The following is an 18,967-nucleotide window of genomic DNA, read 5'->3' as shown; positions in this document are numbered from 1 at the left end:
TGGTGGCCATTTTGTGTTGTTGTTCAAGCCAGAACTTAGCTTCCCTGCAAAACCAGGTAAGCATTGGGTCCGGGGGGTTAGGGGTGTCGAGATCCGGAGCGAGAGGCGGGGGGCTGGGCCCATGCACTAGGGTTACCAGGTGTCCGGTATTTTTGCCTCCTGTCCAGGAAAAAAAATCAGAAAATACCGTACATTTTAGGTATCCAGTATTTTCTGATTTTTTTTTACTGGACAGGAGGTGAAAATATCGGACACCTAGCAACCCTAACTACAAATAATATTCACAATGACAATTTGTACTGGTGATTGATTAATGCGGGCTTACTGGGGCCATCCATGGTGATGAGGTTGGCGCTGCTCCAACAGCGGCTCCTCCCAGATATCTGGAGCTGTGCTGCCCTGGTGGGGCCTCCTGGTGGGCACTCCCTGGCCCAGTCAGTGGTTCTTGTGGTGGGTGGGAGGGCGCTGCCTCACCTCCCCTGCCCGTGTTTCCTTACTAGGGCAGGTCAGGACTGGGCTGCCTGTTGCTCCCAGCTTGTGGTGCTTCGTTGGGGGGATTGGCAGGCTGGAGCTGAGCTGCCTAGCCCCCCCAGTAGCTCCTCATGGGGAGGGGGAGCAGGATTGAGTTGCAATTTACAGATCATTACTTTGAGCACTAACTTGCCATGGCCTCTAGCTTTTCTGGGGAAGGGGCTGGGGCTCCACTGCCTGCTGGGGTGGCGGGGCTGCTGGCCATCTGAGGACGGGGGGGAAGAGGTATGGGGTAAAGGAGTGACTTATCTGGGCAGGTGGTAGGCAACATAGAAAGCCCTTGGCACCAGCTGGCCACTCTCTTCCTGGTATGGTCATACACACCGCCGGTCATTCCACAGTATAACTGTCCCTCCCCCTCCTTTCCCATATGATGGTAAACAATTGGATTCCAAGCACATCCCATTTTCCTGGCACAACCAAATGCTGACTTTAAGTTATGGTAAAAGGAAGCTGCCTACCAAATTTGGCGGTTATAGCTCTTACTGTTTAGGAGTTCCTGAAGAAACCGACTCACAGACAGACTGACTCACGGACAGACAGACAAATGTACAAACTCTCTAAAATATGTGTAAATAGATTTCCATCCACTCACCCTGACCTTATGGTAGCAGATATATTCAGGGTTCTCTTGATACCTTTCCAGTTGGGATTGTGGCTCCAGTAATACAACCACAGCTCTGAAATGAAATATGGTCCTGTGGTCACAGCATTGAACTGGGATGCAAGAGACCCAGATTCAATTCCTAACTCCACCACAAACTTTCCATATAATGTTGTGCAAGTCACTCTTTGCATTTCAGGTCCCCATCTGTAAAACAGGGATAATTCATCTTTTCTCCCACCCTTTGTCTTTTCTATATAGAATGTAAGCTCTTCCAAACAGGGTTTCTCTTTCATTATGTAGTTATATAGTGAATGGTACAAATGGTCCCAATCTCATTTGAGGTCTCTACTTGCTTCTCTAACACAAATATAATTAACTAAATATTTCAGTTAAAGAAAACAGTTATACCTACATCTTCCAACCAAATACCCCAAAGACTTGTGCAGAAGGGAGGTAGAGCCCTTGCTGCCAGAAAACACCTCACAACTTCTATTTTCCCTTGAAACTTTGTTTCTGTGCTTCAAGAGGCGGGTGGGTTCTCTGGCTGCCAAGAGCAGAAAGATTCTTACTGCTTGTTACTCCTTGGTTCATGAGAGGTCTGTGTGTCTAGCACTAAAGAGACCCATGTTTTACAAGGTGCAGTGTCTCCCTGCTACAGAGTTCATGTTCTCACACGTCTGCCGCTAGCTAAGGATGAAGGAGCTTTAAGGGTGGGGGAGGGAGAACTGATAGGAAAAAAGTGTCAACATGCTAGAATCCATTAAATCTAATTTATAATTTTAAAAAGTACCTTCCACTATAGTTTGAAGGTGCCATGAATAAAATTTCAATGCCTACATCTTCCTCAGACTTTGGGGCATGCTTTATCAGCTATAAACAAAGAATACTGAACAACCATAAGTCACAGAACCATAAGTCAGGATTGGAAGATGTGACATTTCACCCCATATTAATTTATGGAAATATGTATTTGAATATGAATATGTATAACTCAAATATGCTTTATACAAAACAGGTCAAGTAACTTATCATTCAAGAGCCTGTGATTCCCCTGAATGTGTACAATCTATTTACATGCATGTATCATTCTTGTAACTAAAGTTAGAAATATGAAGCATAAACTTGCTTTTTAATCTAAAATTTCTAGCAAGAGCCATTAATAGTGCTGTGGCTTAATAGCCTGGTGCTCAAAAGTAATGATCTGTAAATGGCTTTGTTTTTCCTGAGTCTCAGAGGGGTAGCCATGTTAGTCTGTACATTTTAAAAAGAGTATTTCAGTGGCACCTTAAAGACTAACAAATATATAGATATAGATATAGATATAGAATAGATATAGATATAGATATAGATATAGATATAGATATAGATATAGATATAGATATATAGTATCATGGGCTTTCGTGGGCAAAACCCACTTCTCCAGATGAGAAAGCTCATGATACTATGTAAGCCCAAAACTGTTGTTGGTCCTACAAAGACATGTGACTATACCACACCAGCTAGTGCTGGAATCCTTTTAAATTTGTATTTTTCCATGGGGATGGGAAGAGTTAAACAAAGGGTTCCTGCCCTGAGGAAACTTTTATATAAGGAATGGGAAGCAATCAATGATCATGTTCAACTGGCTTTTGAAACTGCCTTGCCCACCTAAGACTAAGAGGATACACAGGACACAAGAAGCTGTTAGACTCAGGACAGAAAAAAAGATCAGCTGTGTCTTGGAGGATTTTATCTGGAACAAGAACTAGAGTGAGAATTATAATCTATTAACAATCTCTTTTATTGTATTAGGATTAGCTGGCATGTTTTGTTTATTTTAGATTAGTAACTTCCTTTTATCTGTTTTCACTTGCAATCACTTAAATCCTACTTTTATACTTAATAAAAACACTTTTGTTTATTATCAAATCCAGTGTAAATAATTGTTACTTGGGACAAGGCACAACTGTGCATCTCTCTCTTCCATGGATAAAGAGAGCTTTCCCAGTGCAAAATTTTTAGATACAGTAAGATGGATTTACTTGGGGTTTTGGTTCCTTTTGAAGGCTGTGCTCCTGGATGCTATTTAAGTCCCTATAACTAAGCCCTGCCCGAACTGAGCCGGTTCAGCATCTGTGTTGCTCTGCTGGGGGGTCTGTTACCTCAACTCTGTGTCTTTGCTGGGGGAGACTGGAGCTTCTGGCCCAGCAAGACAGGGCAGTGCAGCACCCCAGAGGGTAGGTAGGCAAGCTCAGTAGCATGATCAGCACACTGGGTGACAGTCCCAAGGGGATTTCTGTGATGCAACCCATCATAAAGGGACTTACTCAAATATTTCTTCATCTCTATTATAGTTACATTTATGGCCTTCCCAAAGCATCAGCCTTACAGAAAGTCACAATGTTAACTACACCCAAAATAAACCATATCCAACTTAATGCTTTTCCCAGATTGCAAAATCCAGCTTTTAAAAATTCTCTACTTGCAGGGGCAGCAGGTTTGTAGAATTTTAGGAGATGCCCAGAACAGGTCCAAGTCCCTTCCCACTACTTCCCAAAGGTTCTGTGAGTCTGGGGTATAGGTTTTGGGAGGGTGTTTAGGTGCTTGGTGCAGGCTCTGGACTGGGGCAGGGGACTGTGGTGCACAAGGGGATGCAGGGTGCTGGCTCTGGGAGGGCGTCTGGGTGCAGACAGTGTGGGCTGTCAGGCCCTGGGAGTAGATGTAAAATCTTGTTTAATTGGTTAACCAGTTAAACATAGGCTGTGTCTACACTGGCACCCCTTTCCGGAAAAGGGATGTTAATGAGACACTTCGGAATTGCAAATGCCGCGGGGGATTTAAATATCCCCCGCGGCATTTGCATGAACATGGCTGCCGCTTTTTTCCGGCTCTGGGTTTTGCCAGAGAAAAGCGCCAGTCTAGACGGGATCTTGTGGAAAATAAGCCCTTTTCCGGAAGATCCCTTATAGGAATCCCCCTATAGGAATCTACTCCCAGGGCCTATAAGGGATCTTCCAGAAAAGGGCTTATTTTCCGCAAGATCCCGTCTAGACTGGCGCTTTTCTCCGGCAAAACCCCGAGCCGGAAAAAAGCGGCAGCCATGTTCATGCAAATGTCACGGGGGATATTTAAATCCCCCGCGGCATTTGCAATTCCGAAGTGTCTCATTAGCATCCCTTTTCCGGAAAGGGGTGCCAATGTAGACACAGCCATAGTGTTTAACTGGTTAAATGATTAAAGGGGAGATGGGAAGGAGGGGGCCGTGGTTGGGCAAGAGTGGGCCTCCCGCCATGGACAGGAGCTACTTTGGCCGGACAAAGGAGTACCCCAACATGCCCAGGCCAGGCCCACCAGGGACAGCCAGCCAGAGTTCCCCTGCCTGTGGTGGGCTCTACAGGGCTGGAGCAGCCCTTGCCTGCGGCGAAGCAGGGAGCTACTCCAGTGTTAGAGAAAAAACTGACCCCCCCCAGTAAAAAGTTTGGCCAGGCCGCTCTTGCTATAGTGGGCTGCAGTACTCCTTGGGAGAAACTGGCCGCACCCTTCCTGCATACCATTACCTTTAGAAAAAGGGAAGGTGTGAAAAGGGGAAAATAGCCTCAGACTCTCCCACCCGTCACTTTGGCATGAGAACTGCGGGGCTTACCTGGTCGCATGAAACCTGCACAGTTTCGGCCCAACCCCTGGGACACAGACCTCCACTTGGTGACAGTTGGGCCGTATATGGTAATATGCAAGCGCGGGAAAGTGATGTGCAGATTTGGGGATAAATACCCATCGCACAGTTCACTCGAGGGGATCTTCGCAACACACGTACCACTGTACATGTGCCTTCCCATATACTTCAAAGCGCTGCCGGCCTGACCAACTGACCAGCCACCTCCCCCGACTCTCGGGCGTAACCAAGGCCTTCACAACCGAATTGAAATCTTTGAAATGTTCCGTGTGTTGTGTAAGTTGGTACATATGATTTGATTTTCTTCATTGTATAAGCTGTGTTATAGTTGTTTTGGGTAGTACATAGAGTTTGTAGTTATCACTGTTATTTAATTAGTGCAGCTGGATATTTTTAGAATAGAGACTATTCCCCTTGCCATTCCCATATTTCGGACACGTTTAACTAGAAATCATAGAATAAATATAATAAATACTGTAAATTCATTATTAACACGGTCTATTAAAAATCTTAGAATAAATACTATAAATCCATCACTATCATAAATAAATATCTTTTATTTACTAAAATGGTCCACCTGGTTCTATCCTTCCCCCTTGGGTATGCATCATTGGACCTGTAGTTCTCGCGACATTCATTTTACTTAACCGGAACTAGTAAGCCTCGCTCATTAAGGGAGAGACTTACCAATTAACGGGTTAACCATCCAAATCCCTACCTGAGAGAGAGCTTGGGTGCTGTGTATTAGGGCTGGCATAGGAAGGTGGTGATGGGTGCAGGCTCTGGGAGGGAGTTTGGGAGTGGGACAACATGCAGGGGGGAAGAGATGCCAGTTCTGGGAGAGAATTTGGGGGGAGGAGATACTGCACTTCCTTGGAGCACCTCCCACCCCCAGCAGCAGCTCCTAGGCAGGGAATAGAGCTGATTTCTGCATACCTGCAGGTACCACCCATGCAGCTCCCATTTACCACAGGGACAGCATGTGGAGACCTACACCCACACGCAACCCAGGGGCTGCAGAGACATTCCAGCAGCTGCGAGTGGAGTGGGAGAGGCAGAAAGCTGCTCTAGCCCCTCACGTGGAGGCCCACAGGCTCTTTTAAATCACCCGGGATTGGCAGGAGGGGCCAGTGGACACACTGGGGGAGGCCTGCAGGGGCACCATGGGGAGCCAGGGCATAGACCTGGCCCCAAACTTTGCAGGAGCAGGGCTCCAGGCCAGGAATATTCCTGGAACTGAGGCACCTTAGACACACAGAACTCAATGCCCCTGCCTACTTGTTATAAAATTCATCACAGACTTATTTGCACTTATACTAAAGCCTCATCTCCCTCTAAACCAGTGGTGGGCATTCATTGTTGATGAGGGGCCACGCCAAGGTTTTGGAAAGTAGTCAGAGGCTGCACTTTTCAATGCAGGGGGCATGGGTTCTGAGACAGAGGTGAGGTGCAAAAGGGAGTTTGGGGCATGGGTTTGGGGTGCAGGAGAGGTGGTAGGTCTGAGAGGGAGTTTGGACAAAAAAGAGGGTTGTGACTGAGGGCAGCAGATTGGGTGTGGGGTCCAGGAGGGGATATTGGAAGAAGAGAGGATTCAGAGCGGAAGGAGGGTTGTAGGAGAGGGCATGGAGTCTAGGATGGAGGTGTGACATTGGGTAAGGGGGTGCAGAAGTTTTGGGTGGTGACCTGGAGCAGGGAGTTGGGGTGCAAGAGAGGATGGTGTGCCAGGGCAGGCTCTGGTCGGGAGACACTTACCTGGGTAGCTCTCAGACAGCATCCCAATAGGACACTCTGCCGGGCTCCCTGCCTGCTACATCCCAAAGCTCAGTGTGGCTGCCTGCTCCATGTGCCTCTCTGTGCTATGCAGATGGGGAGGAATCTTCACGCACTGCTCCTGCCCCCAGCATAATCTCTCTGCTCTCACTGGCTCCCAGCCAATGGAAGCTGAGAGATGTGTGAAGGGACCAGGGCAACCTGCAAAGCTTTTTCCTCCCCTTTGTACAGAGGCAGATGGAGTAGCTGCTCTGAGCCCCTGGACTGCTCCCTGCCTGCAGATACTGGCAGGGTGGCTGCTGGCCGGATAGAAAGGCTTAGTGGGTTTCCTCCATCCCGTCAGCTGTATATGGCCCACCTCTGCTCTAAACCCATCCCCATCATTGAGTTCTGGCCTTCTATGATCCTCTCCACAACTTCACTGTTACTGGAACCAAACCCTTATCATCTGCAGCCCCTGCTATCTGAAGCTGTCTCTCTGATACTGTCTGGCTCACTGAATACTCTATTTCAAATTACTGTTCTCTATACCAACTGCCTAATTTCTTACTCCCTGTTACTTTCTATTTAACACTGAACTGCTACACTTCTTTTTAGAACAGAGGTGGGCAATATTTTTTGACCAGGAGCCACTTCAGAAGGAGCAGGCCCAGGACACTTCCATGTTTCCCCACCCATAGAACCTGATTGGTTTGGGGGTGGGAGAGTGCACAAAGTATTTGCCTGCCCTTCCCCAAGAGAACGGCCAGCTTTTCTGAACAGCTGGTGGCTCCCTCTAGGTACCTGTGCCCCCTGGCAGTGGGAGGAGACTTTGTGTGCTCCAGGATGCTGACCCCCAGGTCAATCAGGGCCTGGGGAGGGGAAGCAAGTGAAGCAGCACTTTAACTCCTGAGCCCCTTGTAGGATGGGAGGAGACTTCACGCACTCCATTCTCCCCCAAGCCCTTATAGGCCTGAGGGTGGGGGAGAGCGCATGACGTTTTCTCCCGCCCTGCCCCATCCTGCAAGGAGTGTGCGGTGCTTATAAGTACTGTGTGCTCCTGGCAGGGTGGGAGGAGACTTTGCGCACACCTTCCCGCCCTGAGGCCTATCTGGACTTGGGGATGGAGGGAGCATGCAAAGTCTCCTCCCGCCCTGCCAGAAGCATGCGCGCGCACTCCTTGCAGGGTGAGGGCAGGGCAGAAAGAGACTCTGCATGTTCCCCCTGCCCCCAGGCCTTGATTGGCCGGGGGAGAGAGGGAGCAGCAGGGCCTCTGCAGGCTGGATCAACTCACTTGGTGGGCCAGATCAGGCCTGCCAGATCCTTTTGCTTGTCTCTGCTTTAGAATATACATTTAAACTGTACTGCTCTTAGCACATGAGCTGGACATGGTAGAATGAGCTTCAATATGAAAAAAGCATTTGAGACACCAGAAGACATTGCATGTAATTCTACTCTGTACACCCATTTGATCGGTAAGGCTTCCATTTGTGTTGGGGGAATAAAAGGCAATTTGCCCATCCCAGATGAGAAAAAGAGAGGAGGCTGATCTCAGATTCTCTTCAAACAATACCTGATAGGGCTGCCTGGGGCAACACAGACCTCTGAATGAGATTACAGAAACCTAATCTTGTTTTTGTTTGTTTTTAATCACAATTACCTGTAATCTCACAGCCAGATAATGGCATTAACAAGACCCTGACACACACAATCAGGTTGGAGAAAAGTTATCTTTTCTAAAGAGTTAGGCTTTTACATATGTAGGTCAATGAAAAGAGAAAAGGGCTCAAAGGTGTAGCATTATTTACTTGTACTGGGGTTTCTACTGGGCAAATAAAACTCAGTCAATAGCTTCTGCAAAAAGCACATTTAGTCATCTCAAAATAATTGTGGGAGTTTTTAAAGTATTATTTCACTGTAAGTGCTCCTTAAAGGGATAGATATTGATTCTTACATTTCCCCCCTCATTTAATGCATGAATCAAATGAAAAACTAGTTGGTTTAGTCACTTGAAACTATTATTATTAATTTTCTTGACTGCAGAAGGCTCCCAACTTGTGACGCAATTGGTTCCTGGGGAAGCATTGCAAGTCGGGGGCGTTGTAACGCAAACCCTCATTTACAACAGGCGCTGTGCGCCGTTGTAAATGCAGACCCAGGACGTAAGTCGGGGGGGTTTCAGCACCTTCTGCACTTACAAAATGGTTGTAAATGCAGGGGGTCAGAACTCAGGCGGTCGCAAGTCGGGGGCCTCCTGTACACTTGTCCAACAATCATGAATTAGCTTATTAAACAAATTAGATTAATTATAGACAAACTTTTTAAAAAAAGTTTGTTACCCAAGATTCATCTTAGAACAATTCTTTTGGAGTAGAGCTAAGTCTCCTCCAGAATGGCTTACATTGAAAATGCTGAAATGAAATAAAGGCAAAGCGAACAACCAGCAATCTGGCTTCAGAGGTACTATGAGCTTCCATGTGAGTAGGAATCAGTGCTCAGTTAGGGTATGTCTACACTGCATCCCTAGTTCGAACTAGGGATGCAAATGGAGACAATCGAAGTAGTTAATGAAGCGGGGATTTAAATATCCCGCGCGCCATTAACATGATCTCGCCGGCGCGCTAGTTCGAATCACAGCTGATTCGAACCAGGAAGTGCGCGCCGGGACGCGTTAGTTCGGACTAAAGCCCTTAGTCCGAACTAATGTTACTCCTCATTTTTTGAGGAGTAACATTAGTTCGGACTAAGGGCTTTAGTCCGAACTAACGCGTCCCGGCGCGCACTTCCTGGTTCGAATCAGCTGTGATTCGAACTAGCGCGCCGGCGAGATCATGTTAATGGCGCGCGGGATATTTAAATCCCCGCTTCATTAACTACTTCGATTGTCTCCATTTGCATCCCTAGTTCGAACTAGGGATGCAGTGTAGACATACCCTTACTTCCTTCGAGACTTAAAGAGGCTCCAATCACTCTAATGCAGGGGTAATAGTCAACAAGCAGGTTGCAGGCCAAATTGAGACCACCAGACACTTTTGAACAAACCTTGAAATCTTTTTTATTTACTTTTTAATAATTATTGTTATTATATTAACCATTAGAACAAACTACCAAGGGAAGTGGTAGATTCTCCATCTCATGATGTCTTCTAATAAAGACAGGATGCCACCTGAAAAATGTGCTTTACCCAGACATATTATTGAGCCCATTACATTTCTCCCAGTTGAGTCTATAATAGCATGTGATACAAAGGAGGTCAGATTAGAATTTAGTGGTCTTCAACCTTTTTAAGCATGAGATCACTTTTTGAATTTAAGTGCAATACAGGATCTACCTCAGACCCAAACACACTTGCCCTGCCTCTTTCCCGTCCCTTCTCCAAGGCCCTGTCCCTGCTCTCTCCATCCTTCCTCCATCTCCACTCACTTTTATCAGGTTGGGGGTAGAGGGCTGAGGTTTGGGGGAGGGGATGCAGACGCTGATCTTGGGCTAAAGGATTTGGAGTGTGGGAGTGGTTCTGAGCTGAGGTAGTTGAGCAGCGGTGGGGTTTAGGGTGCACACTCTGGAAGGGAGTTTGGATGCAAGGGGACTCAGAGCTAGGGCAGGGGTTTGGGGTACAGGAGGAGTTCAGGGCTCAGGTTTCGAATGCGGGCTCCAGCTGGGCACCGCTTACCATGGATGGCTTCTGGGTGGTGGTGAAGGGAACTAAGGCAAGCTCACCCCTACTGTCAAAATCAGCCAGCAAACTCTTTCCATCCCTGCCTCCACCCAACTCTGTGGAGATGGGGTACAGGGTGTAGGGAGGGGCACCCTGACATCAGCACCCCTTCCTCTTCTTCCTGTGCCCTGTGTAGCAAGCAAGAGGCTCCCAAGGGTGGGGGGCAGCTCCAAGGCAGAGTGCAGGAGCAGCACGGCAGTGTTGAAAGGGGCAGATGAAGTGCCAGCACTTGACAGTGTCCCAGCCAAAACTGTCAGGATCGCCTGTCAAAGGCTCCAAGATCTATCAGTAGATCCCAATCTACTGGTTGGTGACCAGTGGATTGGATGATCTAATGATCCCTTTGGTCCTAAAACTCTCTGAGTCTACCAACGATAGATATTAAAAATCCCAAAAAGTGAGTGAGCTGGCAAAATCTGCAGAAGATACAACATTATTTAGATTAATCAACTGCAAAGAGGACTGTGAGGAACTTCAAAAGAACATAGCCAAAGTGAATGGGCAATACAACAGCAGAAGAAATTAAATGTTGATGAGTACCAAGTAGTATACATTAGGGAAAAAACTAGAGCTATTCACTCAACTTATAACGTTCTAAATTAAATATATCAGAGGGGTAGCCATGTTAGTCTGAATCTGCATAAATAACAAGAAGTCCTATGGCACCTTATAGATGCATCTGACGAAGTGGGTCTTTGCCCACGAAAGCTTATGCTCCAGTAAATCTGTTAAATTAAATGCATTTACTCAGGGGGAAAAAACATACATAGCTGTAGATAACTCAAAGACCTCTGCTCAATGCACAGCTGTGGTAAAAAAAATGCTAGGATACAAAAGGAATGATTTGGTGTTTACTATGGAAAAGATAATATTTTCATATAAATCAATGGGGAACCTTCATCTGAAATACTGGTTTTAGCACTAGTCAGTGTAGCTCAAAAATACTACTGCCAGATTAGAAGGAGATCAAGAAACTAGCAACAAGAATGATTAGGAACGTGGAAAACATTTGAAAACATTTCATATGGAAAAAAAAGACTGAAAAGATTGAAACTATTCACTTGACAAAGACAACAAATAAGAAAGGACAAGGTAAAGCACATAAAACTTATGAATAGTGTTTTGAACATATGTCAGGAACATCTATTTAGGACAGTTAAACTAAAAGGTGGCACATTTAAAACTAATAAAGGAAATACTTTTTCCATGCAACATATAACTAGACTTTGGAACTCATTGACAAAGAAAGTTGTTGAGGCCAAGAAATGTATAAAGAAGTAGGTAATTATATGGATAACAAGAGCATAGAGTTCTGAAAGTAATTACTGAAAAAAAAGTTTTAAATATAAAACTTCGTATTTCAGGGGCTAAGTCCATCTCTTACTATTAGGGGTCAGAAAGAGATTCATTCAGCAGGTGAAGCGTATAAATTATCCCACAACTGCCTACTCAAAGTTTCTTGTATCTTCCCCAAAAACATCTTGTGCCATCCATTGTCGCAAACATGATACTGTACTAGATGGACTAAGATTCTCTGCAGTTTCTATACTCCTATCTAGCTTGGATACACAAGGGACAGAATGATTTTAAGTACTAAAATTATTATCCTACTTTCTTTCCAGTTCAGTTCCAACACAATCTTAGCAGTTGCTACCCTGAGAATTGCTAGGGTTGCCAAGTGTCCAGTTTTGAATCAGACAGTCCAGTATTTGAGCTTTCTGTCCAAGAAACAAATTGAGAAAATACTGGACATATAAATGTAAGTAAGTTTTATTATTATCATGAGTATCAGTACACAGTTGCATAGTGCCTGACTGGTAGATGCACTCATGCTGTGTGAGCGTATCTACCAGCCAGACAGTACTCAACTACACAGTTGCAGGGGAGGGGGAAGACCAGGGCCGGGGCGGTATGGAATCCCGGGGCCGGACTCGCCCATGCACCCTGCCAGGATGGGCAGTACCCTTGGATCTGCGTGCACCCAGGCCAGCCCTGTTCCCCACCGGCTGGTTCCCCACTCAGCCAGCCTAGCTCTCCCTGTCCCCCTCCCAGCCAGCCCTGCTTCCACCCAGCCAGTTCCGCTTCCCCCAACCCCTTCCCAGCCAGCCCTGCTTCCCACCACCTCCCAATCTCCCCCAGCCACCCTGCTCCCCCCGACCTCCTCCCAGCCAGCCCCACCCCGCTCCCGTTTGGTGTCCCCCCCCCCCCAAATCCCATTCTGAGATCACATGTGTCCGGTATTTTTTGAAACCCATCTGGTAACCCTAAGAATTGCTAAGGATAGAACCCAATCTATACTATGTGAATGTTTGTCACACTAGGGAGTAGGAGAACACAGACTGCTAAAATCATGTTAGAACTAATTTTTTTTAAGACAAGACAGTGATGTTATGATTCAGTACCTTGTGACCTGCTAGGCCTGGGAATACAATGATGGGTCTAGTGGTCAAAACAAAAATCACTCTTATTCTTGCCCATTTGTATAAGAAAAGCCTCTGCACTCTGGAGAAACAAGCACACCGCCACATATATACAAAATACCCTGACTTCAGCATAGCCCTAGCCATCTGGAGGCAGCAAGCCAAGGAGCTTTCAACGTAAAAGTTGTAAGGTATTTAAACATTACATAACATTTTCCAACCCCCTTTTGTCCTTCTCATCCCAGCTTTTCTCTATCATTAAATGAAATCACATGTTGACTTTATTTTACCATAGTTATTTCCATTCAACACGCTGATGCCAGAAGCCTTTGCTTGTTAAGCAGTAGCACAGACCATGCTAGACTCAGGCTTTGTCTACACTTAAAAGTTTACAGAGCAGCTGTGGCAACCTCTTTAAACAAAGTGTGGCCATGGCATGAGCACTTGTAGAGAACTCTCTCAGCGCTCTATGTAAACTACCTCCATGAGGGGAGTAGCTAACAGTGCTTGGAACATGGTTCCCAAGCTGTAGCCTGGTTCATGCTGGTGCTTTACTGTGCTGTAACGTGCTGCATTTGGGGGAATGTTTTTTCATACCTCTGAGCCAGAAAGTTACAGTGCTGTAAAATACCAGCATAGACATAGTCTCTGTCTAGACTAGGGATGTTAAATTTCAATTTATCAACTAATTGAGTAGTCAATGGAAATTCTATTGACTAGTCGATGGAAATTCTATTGACTACTCGATTAGTCGATAAGGGGGGCACCCACTATCCTGCTGCACCTCTCCCTTTGAAATGTACAAAAGCCATGGGTGGCTCTTGTACATTTCAAAAAGAGGCATAGCAGAGATGTGCCTCTGCCTCCCCTGTCCCCCGCAGGTATGGTGCTGGGGAAAACTGGCTTTTAAGCCAGCTCCCTGGCTCCTGCTCCCCCTCCCCTTGCTGCTTCTCTCTGATGGAGGCAGCAAAGGGGGAAGCAACTAGTTGCGTGACTACTACTGGACTATCGGATAAGCTTATGCTTATCCAGTAGTCGACTAGTTGATTACATCCCTAGTCTAGAGAGAACCAACACCCATAGCTGAGGAAAGAAAAAAAGCATTCCTTAAAACAGTTTTTCTCAACATTTATTTATAAAGTACCCCCTTTCCAAAGCAAACAAAAAAGTACCCCCAGTACCTACAATTTTCAGACACAATTTTTTTTCTACCATTGCAACACATTTGTTTAAACAACTTAATCGTAGCTGGGCAGGTGATGAAATTTTTGGGTGTAAAAAGTACAAAAATAATAAAGCGCTGTAAAACTTGTAACAAAAATTTAGTTTTCTCCAAATTTCAGTTGTGTTGACATACCCCCCAGACTTCTCTCCACTGGGTGAGAAACACTGCCTTAGAACACTGCTGCAGGAGATTTACAAACTCTTTTTATTTGACAAGGGGAAAATCAAAGAAGAATGTTAACTGAGTCTTACTTCAGTGGTGAATGGAAATTTCTTTCAAGTCACCTCTGCCAACCTGTATCACACATTTCAATGCAGAGACACCTGAATCAACAATGAGTAAGGGAAGGGAATCTGTATGCAGAGCAGATAAAGAAATAAATAGGACATATAGATTTTATGTTCCACCTTGTCCCAGTATGAAAGCAGTAAAACCCATGTGTTACCTATCACACAATATAAATAACTGAATTTAGAAAAGGGAAGACCATAATTTCCTTAACTATGTCTGCAGTAGCATGTTGGCAGGAACCTGAAAGCTATGACCCAAGGCCAAAAAATGTACATACTTTTAAAAATAAAAAAGAAATGCCCAAAAATGCAAAAGGGTGTTTCTGGAGTCTCCCCTTGACAATAGAAAATAGTTGTTTTTCTTTTCCAGGAATAAACCCTTCAGTTACTCAATCCTGTCACCTAACAAGTGAATACCCTGCATGTACTCACATATATTCAAAATAAATATTTGATCCTAGGTCCCAAGGAACACTCAAGAGATGGAGACAGAAAGCCTAATTATCTAAAGTCCACTCCTGTAGATAAATCAACTATATACTTCAAATGCTCACCTACTCCCTCACCCAGTACAGCTCTCTTCCCAAAACAGGGAGCAGGCATAAGGGAGCAAGTCAAGCACTCCAGCAGTGGGAGGATAAAACAGACCTTTTAGACAACTAATAGATTTTTCATCTCAACTCAGGCTGCAAACACCACAGTCTCTTTTCGCTGGTCATTTCTTACATTTAAAAAACAAAAGGGAAATGCTAGGGGGAAAAAAACAAATACAAGAACATGGTTACCTGGAGAAAAAGTTGTGACTATCAAAAAAGTCGTAAGAGTAGCATCTTTGCATGTACCAAAATCACAAACATAGGAGGGGCCACAGAGTCAGATCAAAAGTCCACCTAGCCCAGCATGCTGTCTTCTGATAATGGCCAGTACCTGCTGCCTCAGAGGGAATGACCAGAACAGGTCATCATCGGTGATTTATCCCATCGCTCATTCCTAGCTTCTAGCAAAGAGGTTAGGGACACCATCCCTGCCCATCTGGCTAATAGCTATTGATAAACCTATCCTCCATGAATTTATCTAGTTCTTTTTTGAACAGTTATAGACTTGGCCTTCACAATATCCTCTTGCAGAGAGTTCCACAGGTTGATTGGGCAGTTGTGTCAAGAAATACTTCCTTTTGCTTGTTTTAAACTTGCTGCCTATAACTTTCATTGCATGACCCCAGGTTCTTTTGATGAGTGCTTAACATTCCAAAACAAATCTGATGAAGGTCAATAAGGATAAGTGCAGAATTCTGCACTCAGGACTGAGGAATCCCATGCACTACCACAAGCTGGGGACCAACTGGCTAAGCGGCAATTTTGCAATTCTGGGGATAACAATGGATGAGAAGCGGGATATAAGTCAACAATGCACCCTTGTTCCCAGAAGGCTAGCAGCATATTGGGTTGCATTAGTTGGAACATTGCCAGTAGATCAATAGAAGCAATTTATTCCTCTCTAGTCTGCATTGGAGAGGCCACATCTGGAGTAGTGTGTCCAGTTTTGGGTCGTCTCCCCCCCCCACAAAAGGATGTGGAAAAATTAGAGCGAGTCCAGCAAAGGGCAATGAAAATTATTATGAGGCTTGGGCCAGTGTTCCTTTTAAGCACTTGTACGGCAGCTCAGAAAAATTCCAATGCCATCCATCTGATTAACAGAGCACTCACAGCTAGATTTATTTTTCTCCTGGTAGTGTACATTCATGCATATCTTAGTGAATATAACAAAATGTATTCCATTATGGATAGAAAAAAATCAACACATGGATGGAAAAGATTAGCGGGACCATTGGATGGGGCACAGGACTTTTGAGCAGAGGCTGAGGGAACTAGTCTTACTTAGTCTACAGAATAAGGGGTAGATGGGATGATACCTTCAAGTATCTTAAGAGGCATTCTAAAGAGGATGGAGCTAGGCTAATCTCAGTGATGACAGACAACAGAAGAAGAAGTAAACGCCCCAAGCTGCAGTGTGGGAGGTCTAGGTTGGATATTAGGATAAACTGTTTCCTAGGAGGCTGGTGAAGCACTGGAATGGGTTACCTAGGGAGGGGGTGAAATCTTCATCCCTAGAGGTTTTTAAGGCCAGGCTTGACAAAGCCCTGGATGGTTTAGATGGGGTTGGTCCTGCTTTGAGCAGGGGGTTGGACTAGATAATCTCCTAATGTCTCTTTCACCTTAATCTTCTATGATTTTCTGAACAGGGCCTTATTCACTGCCCCGGGTAGGACACCTGGACCTCAGTTTACTTTCCCAACGTGGTGGACATCTGAGGTCACGTCAACTCGCCCCTCCACACGGGGGAGACACAAAACAAAACCCCAGAACAAAAACCCTTTGGGCCGCTCCTTCCCCAGGACCGAGCGCTGAAGCCCGGCTAAAAGACACTGCGCGGCGCTGGCAGCCCCGCGGAGGCGCGCCAGGCCGGGATGCCCGTGGGGCCTGTGTCTGAAAGGCCGGTTTCCCTGCCCCCGGTCTGCCTGCAGCAGCGGGCTCGGAGCCCCGCCCAGCCCCTTACCCAGGTACTCAGGCCCCGGCAGGGAAAGGCGATCGGGGCTCAGCATTTCCCCAGCGCGCGGCTGATCCTTCCGGCCTCCGTCCGTCTCTAGGACGCCAGCAGCCGTCGCGGAGGGCGGGGGCCGAGGGGGCGGTGTTAGGAAACTACTTCCGTTCGGAAACAGAGCCGCACAACGGAGGTTCCGCGGGGAGGGAAAAGCAGAAGCGTCACACCCGCTAATCGCCCCCTACCGGGGCCTCTCCTTGCCCGCCCAGCGCCCTCTGCCAGTCCCGGCAGCCCCGCTAGGAGGGGTACTGCAGCCACGAAGGGGCGGGGCGAGCCGCGCTCAGTGCCGGCTGATTGACAGGCCCGCTGTAAACTCGGAGGGGCGAAGAGCGCGCGCAGGGGCTCAGTGCGGGCACAGGCGGTGGGGCGCGCGCAGCTCTGGGCAGCGGCAGGCGGGGCCCGAGCTGGACGGTGCGGGCGGGAGCAGGCTGTGGTGGGAGGGAATGACGCTGCCGGCGGGGGAGGGCAGGATGAGGGTGTCCCCACCATCGTGCCTGGCGTAGTCAGGGTGGAGTGGGAGTTCTCCCCGTGCAAGGACAAGGAGAGGTTCACAGGCAGCACGATTAAATCTAGTAGCTTTTCTAGTATGGGACCGTTAGCTTGTGGAACTCTCTGCCACAGGATATCAGTGAGGCTAGGCGCTCAGTCCAGTTTGTAAAAGGATCAGATATTTTGGCTAATGAGAACATACAGAGTTGGCTCAGAGGGGTAGCTGTGTTAGTCTATAACTGCAAAAATGAGGATTCCTGTGGCACCTTAAAGACTGACAGATTATTTGGGCATAAGCTTTCATGGGTAAAACCACTTAGTGAGATGCATGGCATGTTAGTCCTTAGGTCATATAGAATTGTGTTACTATGAATTAAAAGAAAACCAAAAAAGCCAGAAAATTTGAAGGAATGCACATGCTTGTGTGTCAGCAAGGGGCCAGTTATCTAACTGATGGAGGTTTGGAATATAAATGTTCCTTACAAGTCAGTTATTCCATAACTCCCCACTTTGGGGTTTCTTGCATCTTCCTCTGAAGCCTCTGATACTGGCCACAATTAGAGATGAGATAGTGGGTAAAACGGACTCCTTGTCTGAGCCGATTTAGCAGATCCTATGTTCTTAAAATTGGCAGACTTCTACTTTCAAGAGCAGTTAAAGTGATCTGCTACTAGAGCAAGTCAATTTAGCTGCCCTAAAAAGCCAAATCTGAAAGACATGTCTCCCTCAGCTGCCAATAAACTTTGCCAGGAGGAAACTTACATGGCTTGTACATTGCTCCTTTGGTTGGTTATTCTCTGTAAACCACATTCTCTCTTCTGTCAACATCTGGAGCCCTCATTTACGAGAAGCCTTTTAAGTCCAGTTTTAAATGTTACGTTCTAATATTTCTCTAATTCTCTGGGATTCTTCTGTTGTTACTTTTTGGTCTCTGTGGATTGGATTTTTCTTCTTTTTTTAACTAGCTAAGAGAATAAATCTTCCTTTTGGACACTAAGAGCATTTGTGGTTGTAATAATGATATGTTTCAGCACGAGTGGCGCCTGACTCTTAATGACTCAAAGAAAACTAAATAAAAACAAGATGTCCTTTCTGGAGCCATTCAGAGACTTTTCCTTGACTACTACTGACACTTGCCCCTTGTGCAGCTGGAGCTTGGCTTGACTGGATGACCCACAGGACCATTTGTAGGACTCACCTGTTCGCTCAGTCTGATCTGTGGAAGAGTTACTAAGCTTATTTTTAAGGCAGTGGGTGTTTGGAGCTGGTTTGAATTTGGAGTATCTTTGGGACCATTTTCTTTATTTATGTGACTTTAACTTTATACTGAGCTTGGAAAACTCTGATGGGCTCAAATTAAAACAAAGGTCAATAAAAAGATCCTTCTTTATTAAGCACCTTTTGGGAGTCAGTCACTTGTCACAGTATATTGAGGGAATTTGTAATGAGCTCCTGTGGAGTATCAGGAGACTTAGAAGAATCAATATTCATATAAAGAGAAATTCCCCTGTGCTTCAATACTGTTTTTTTCTAGACATTTCTTACCTTCAGTCCTTGTTTTTCTTTGCTGCCACAGTATTTAAAGAATAAAGAGTTATAATAATTTTTGTTCATTAATAACTGCTACACTGAATCTAGTACCATGCAGGGACGAGATGACAGAAGAACTCAGTGATAAGAGGATTCTG

General features: G+C 45.9%; 1 protein-coding gene across 6 annotated transcripts in view; it reads right to left on the bottom strand.

Moving 5' to 3' along the window:
• CSTPP1 (centriolar satellite-associated tubulin polyglutamylase complex regulator 1) overlaps nucleotides 1-16,886 on the bottom strand; it is a 121,813-nt gene extending 104,927 nt beyond the window's left edge. For 2 of the 6 annotated variants that reach the window (XM_075927617.1, XM_006135343.4), the window contains exons 1-2: nucleotides 16,746-16,876; nucleotides 1,127-1,211 (exon numbers count right to left, since the gene is read on the bottom strand). Coding sequence is in view for 1 of the 6 variants with exons in the window: in XM_006135342.4 (XP_006135404.2) it covers nucleotides 16,746-16,791 (46 nt within the window). In the remaining 5 variants the exon portion in view is untranslated. Of the gene's footprint in view, nucleotides 1-1,126; nucleotides 1,212-16,745 lie in introns of all 6 variants that reach the window. The other 4 variants (XM_075927618.1, XM_075927619.1, XM_006135342.4 and 1 more) reach the window with 3 other exon arrangements.
• Between the last annotated feature and the right edge of the window lie 2,081 nt (nucleotides 16,887-18,967).

This window comes from Pelodiscus sinensis, chromosome 4 (assembly GCF_049634645.1).
Source record: "Pelodiscus sinensis isolate JC-2024 chromosome 4, ASM4963464v1, whole genome shotgun sequence".
Lineage (NCBI taxonomy): Eukaryota > Metazoa > Chordata > Testudines > Trionychidae > Pelodiscus > Pelodiscus sinensis.
This window is presented reverse-complemented; position numbering and strand designations above follow the sequence as displayed.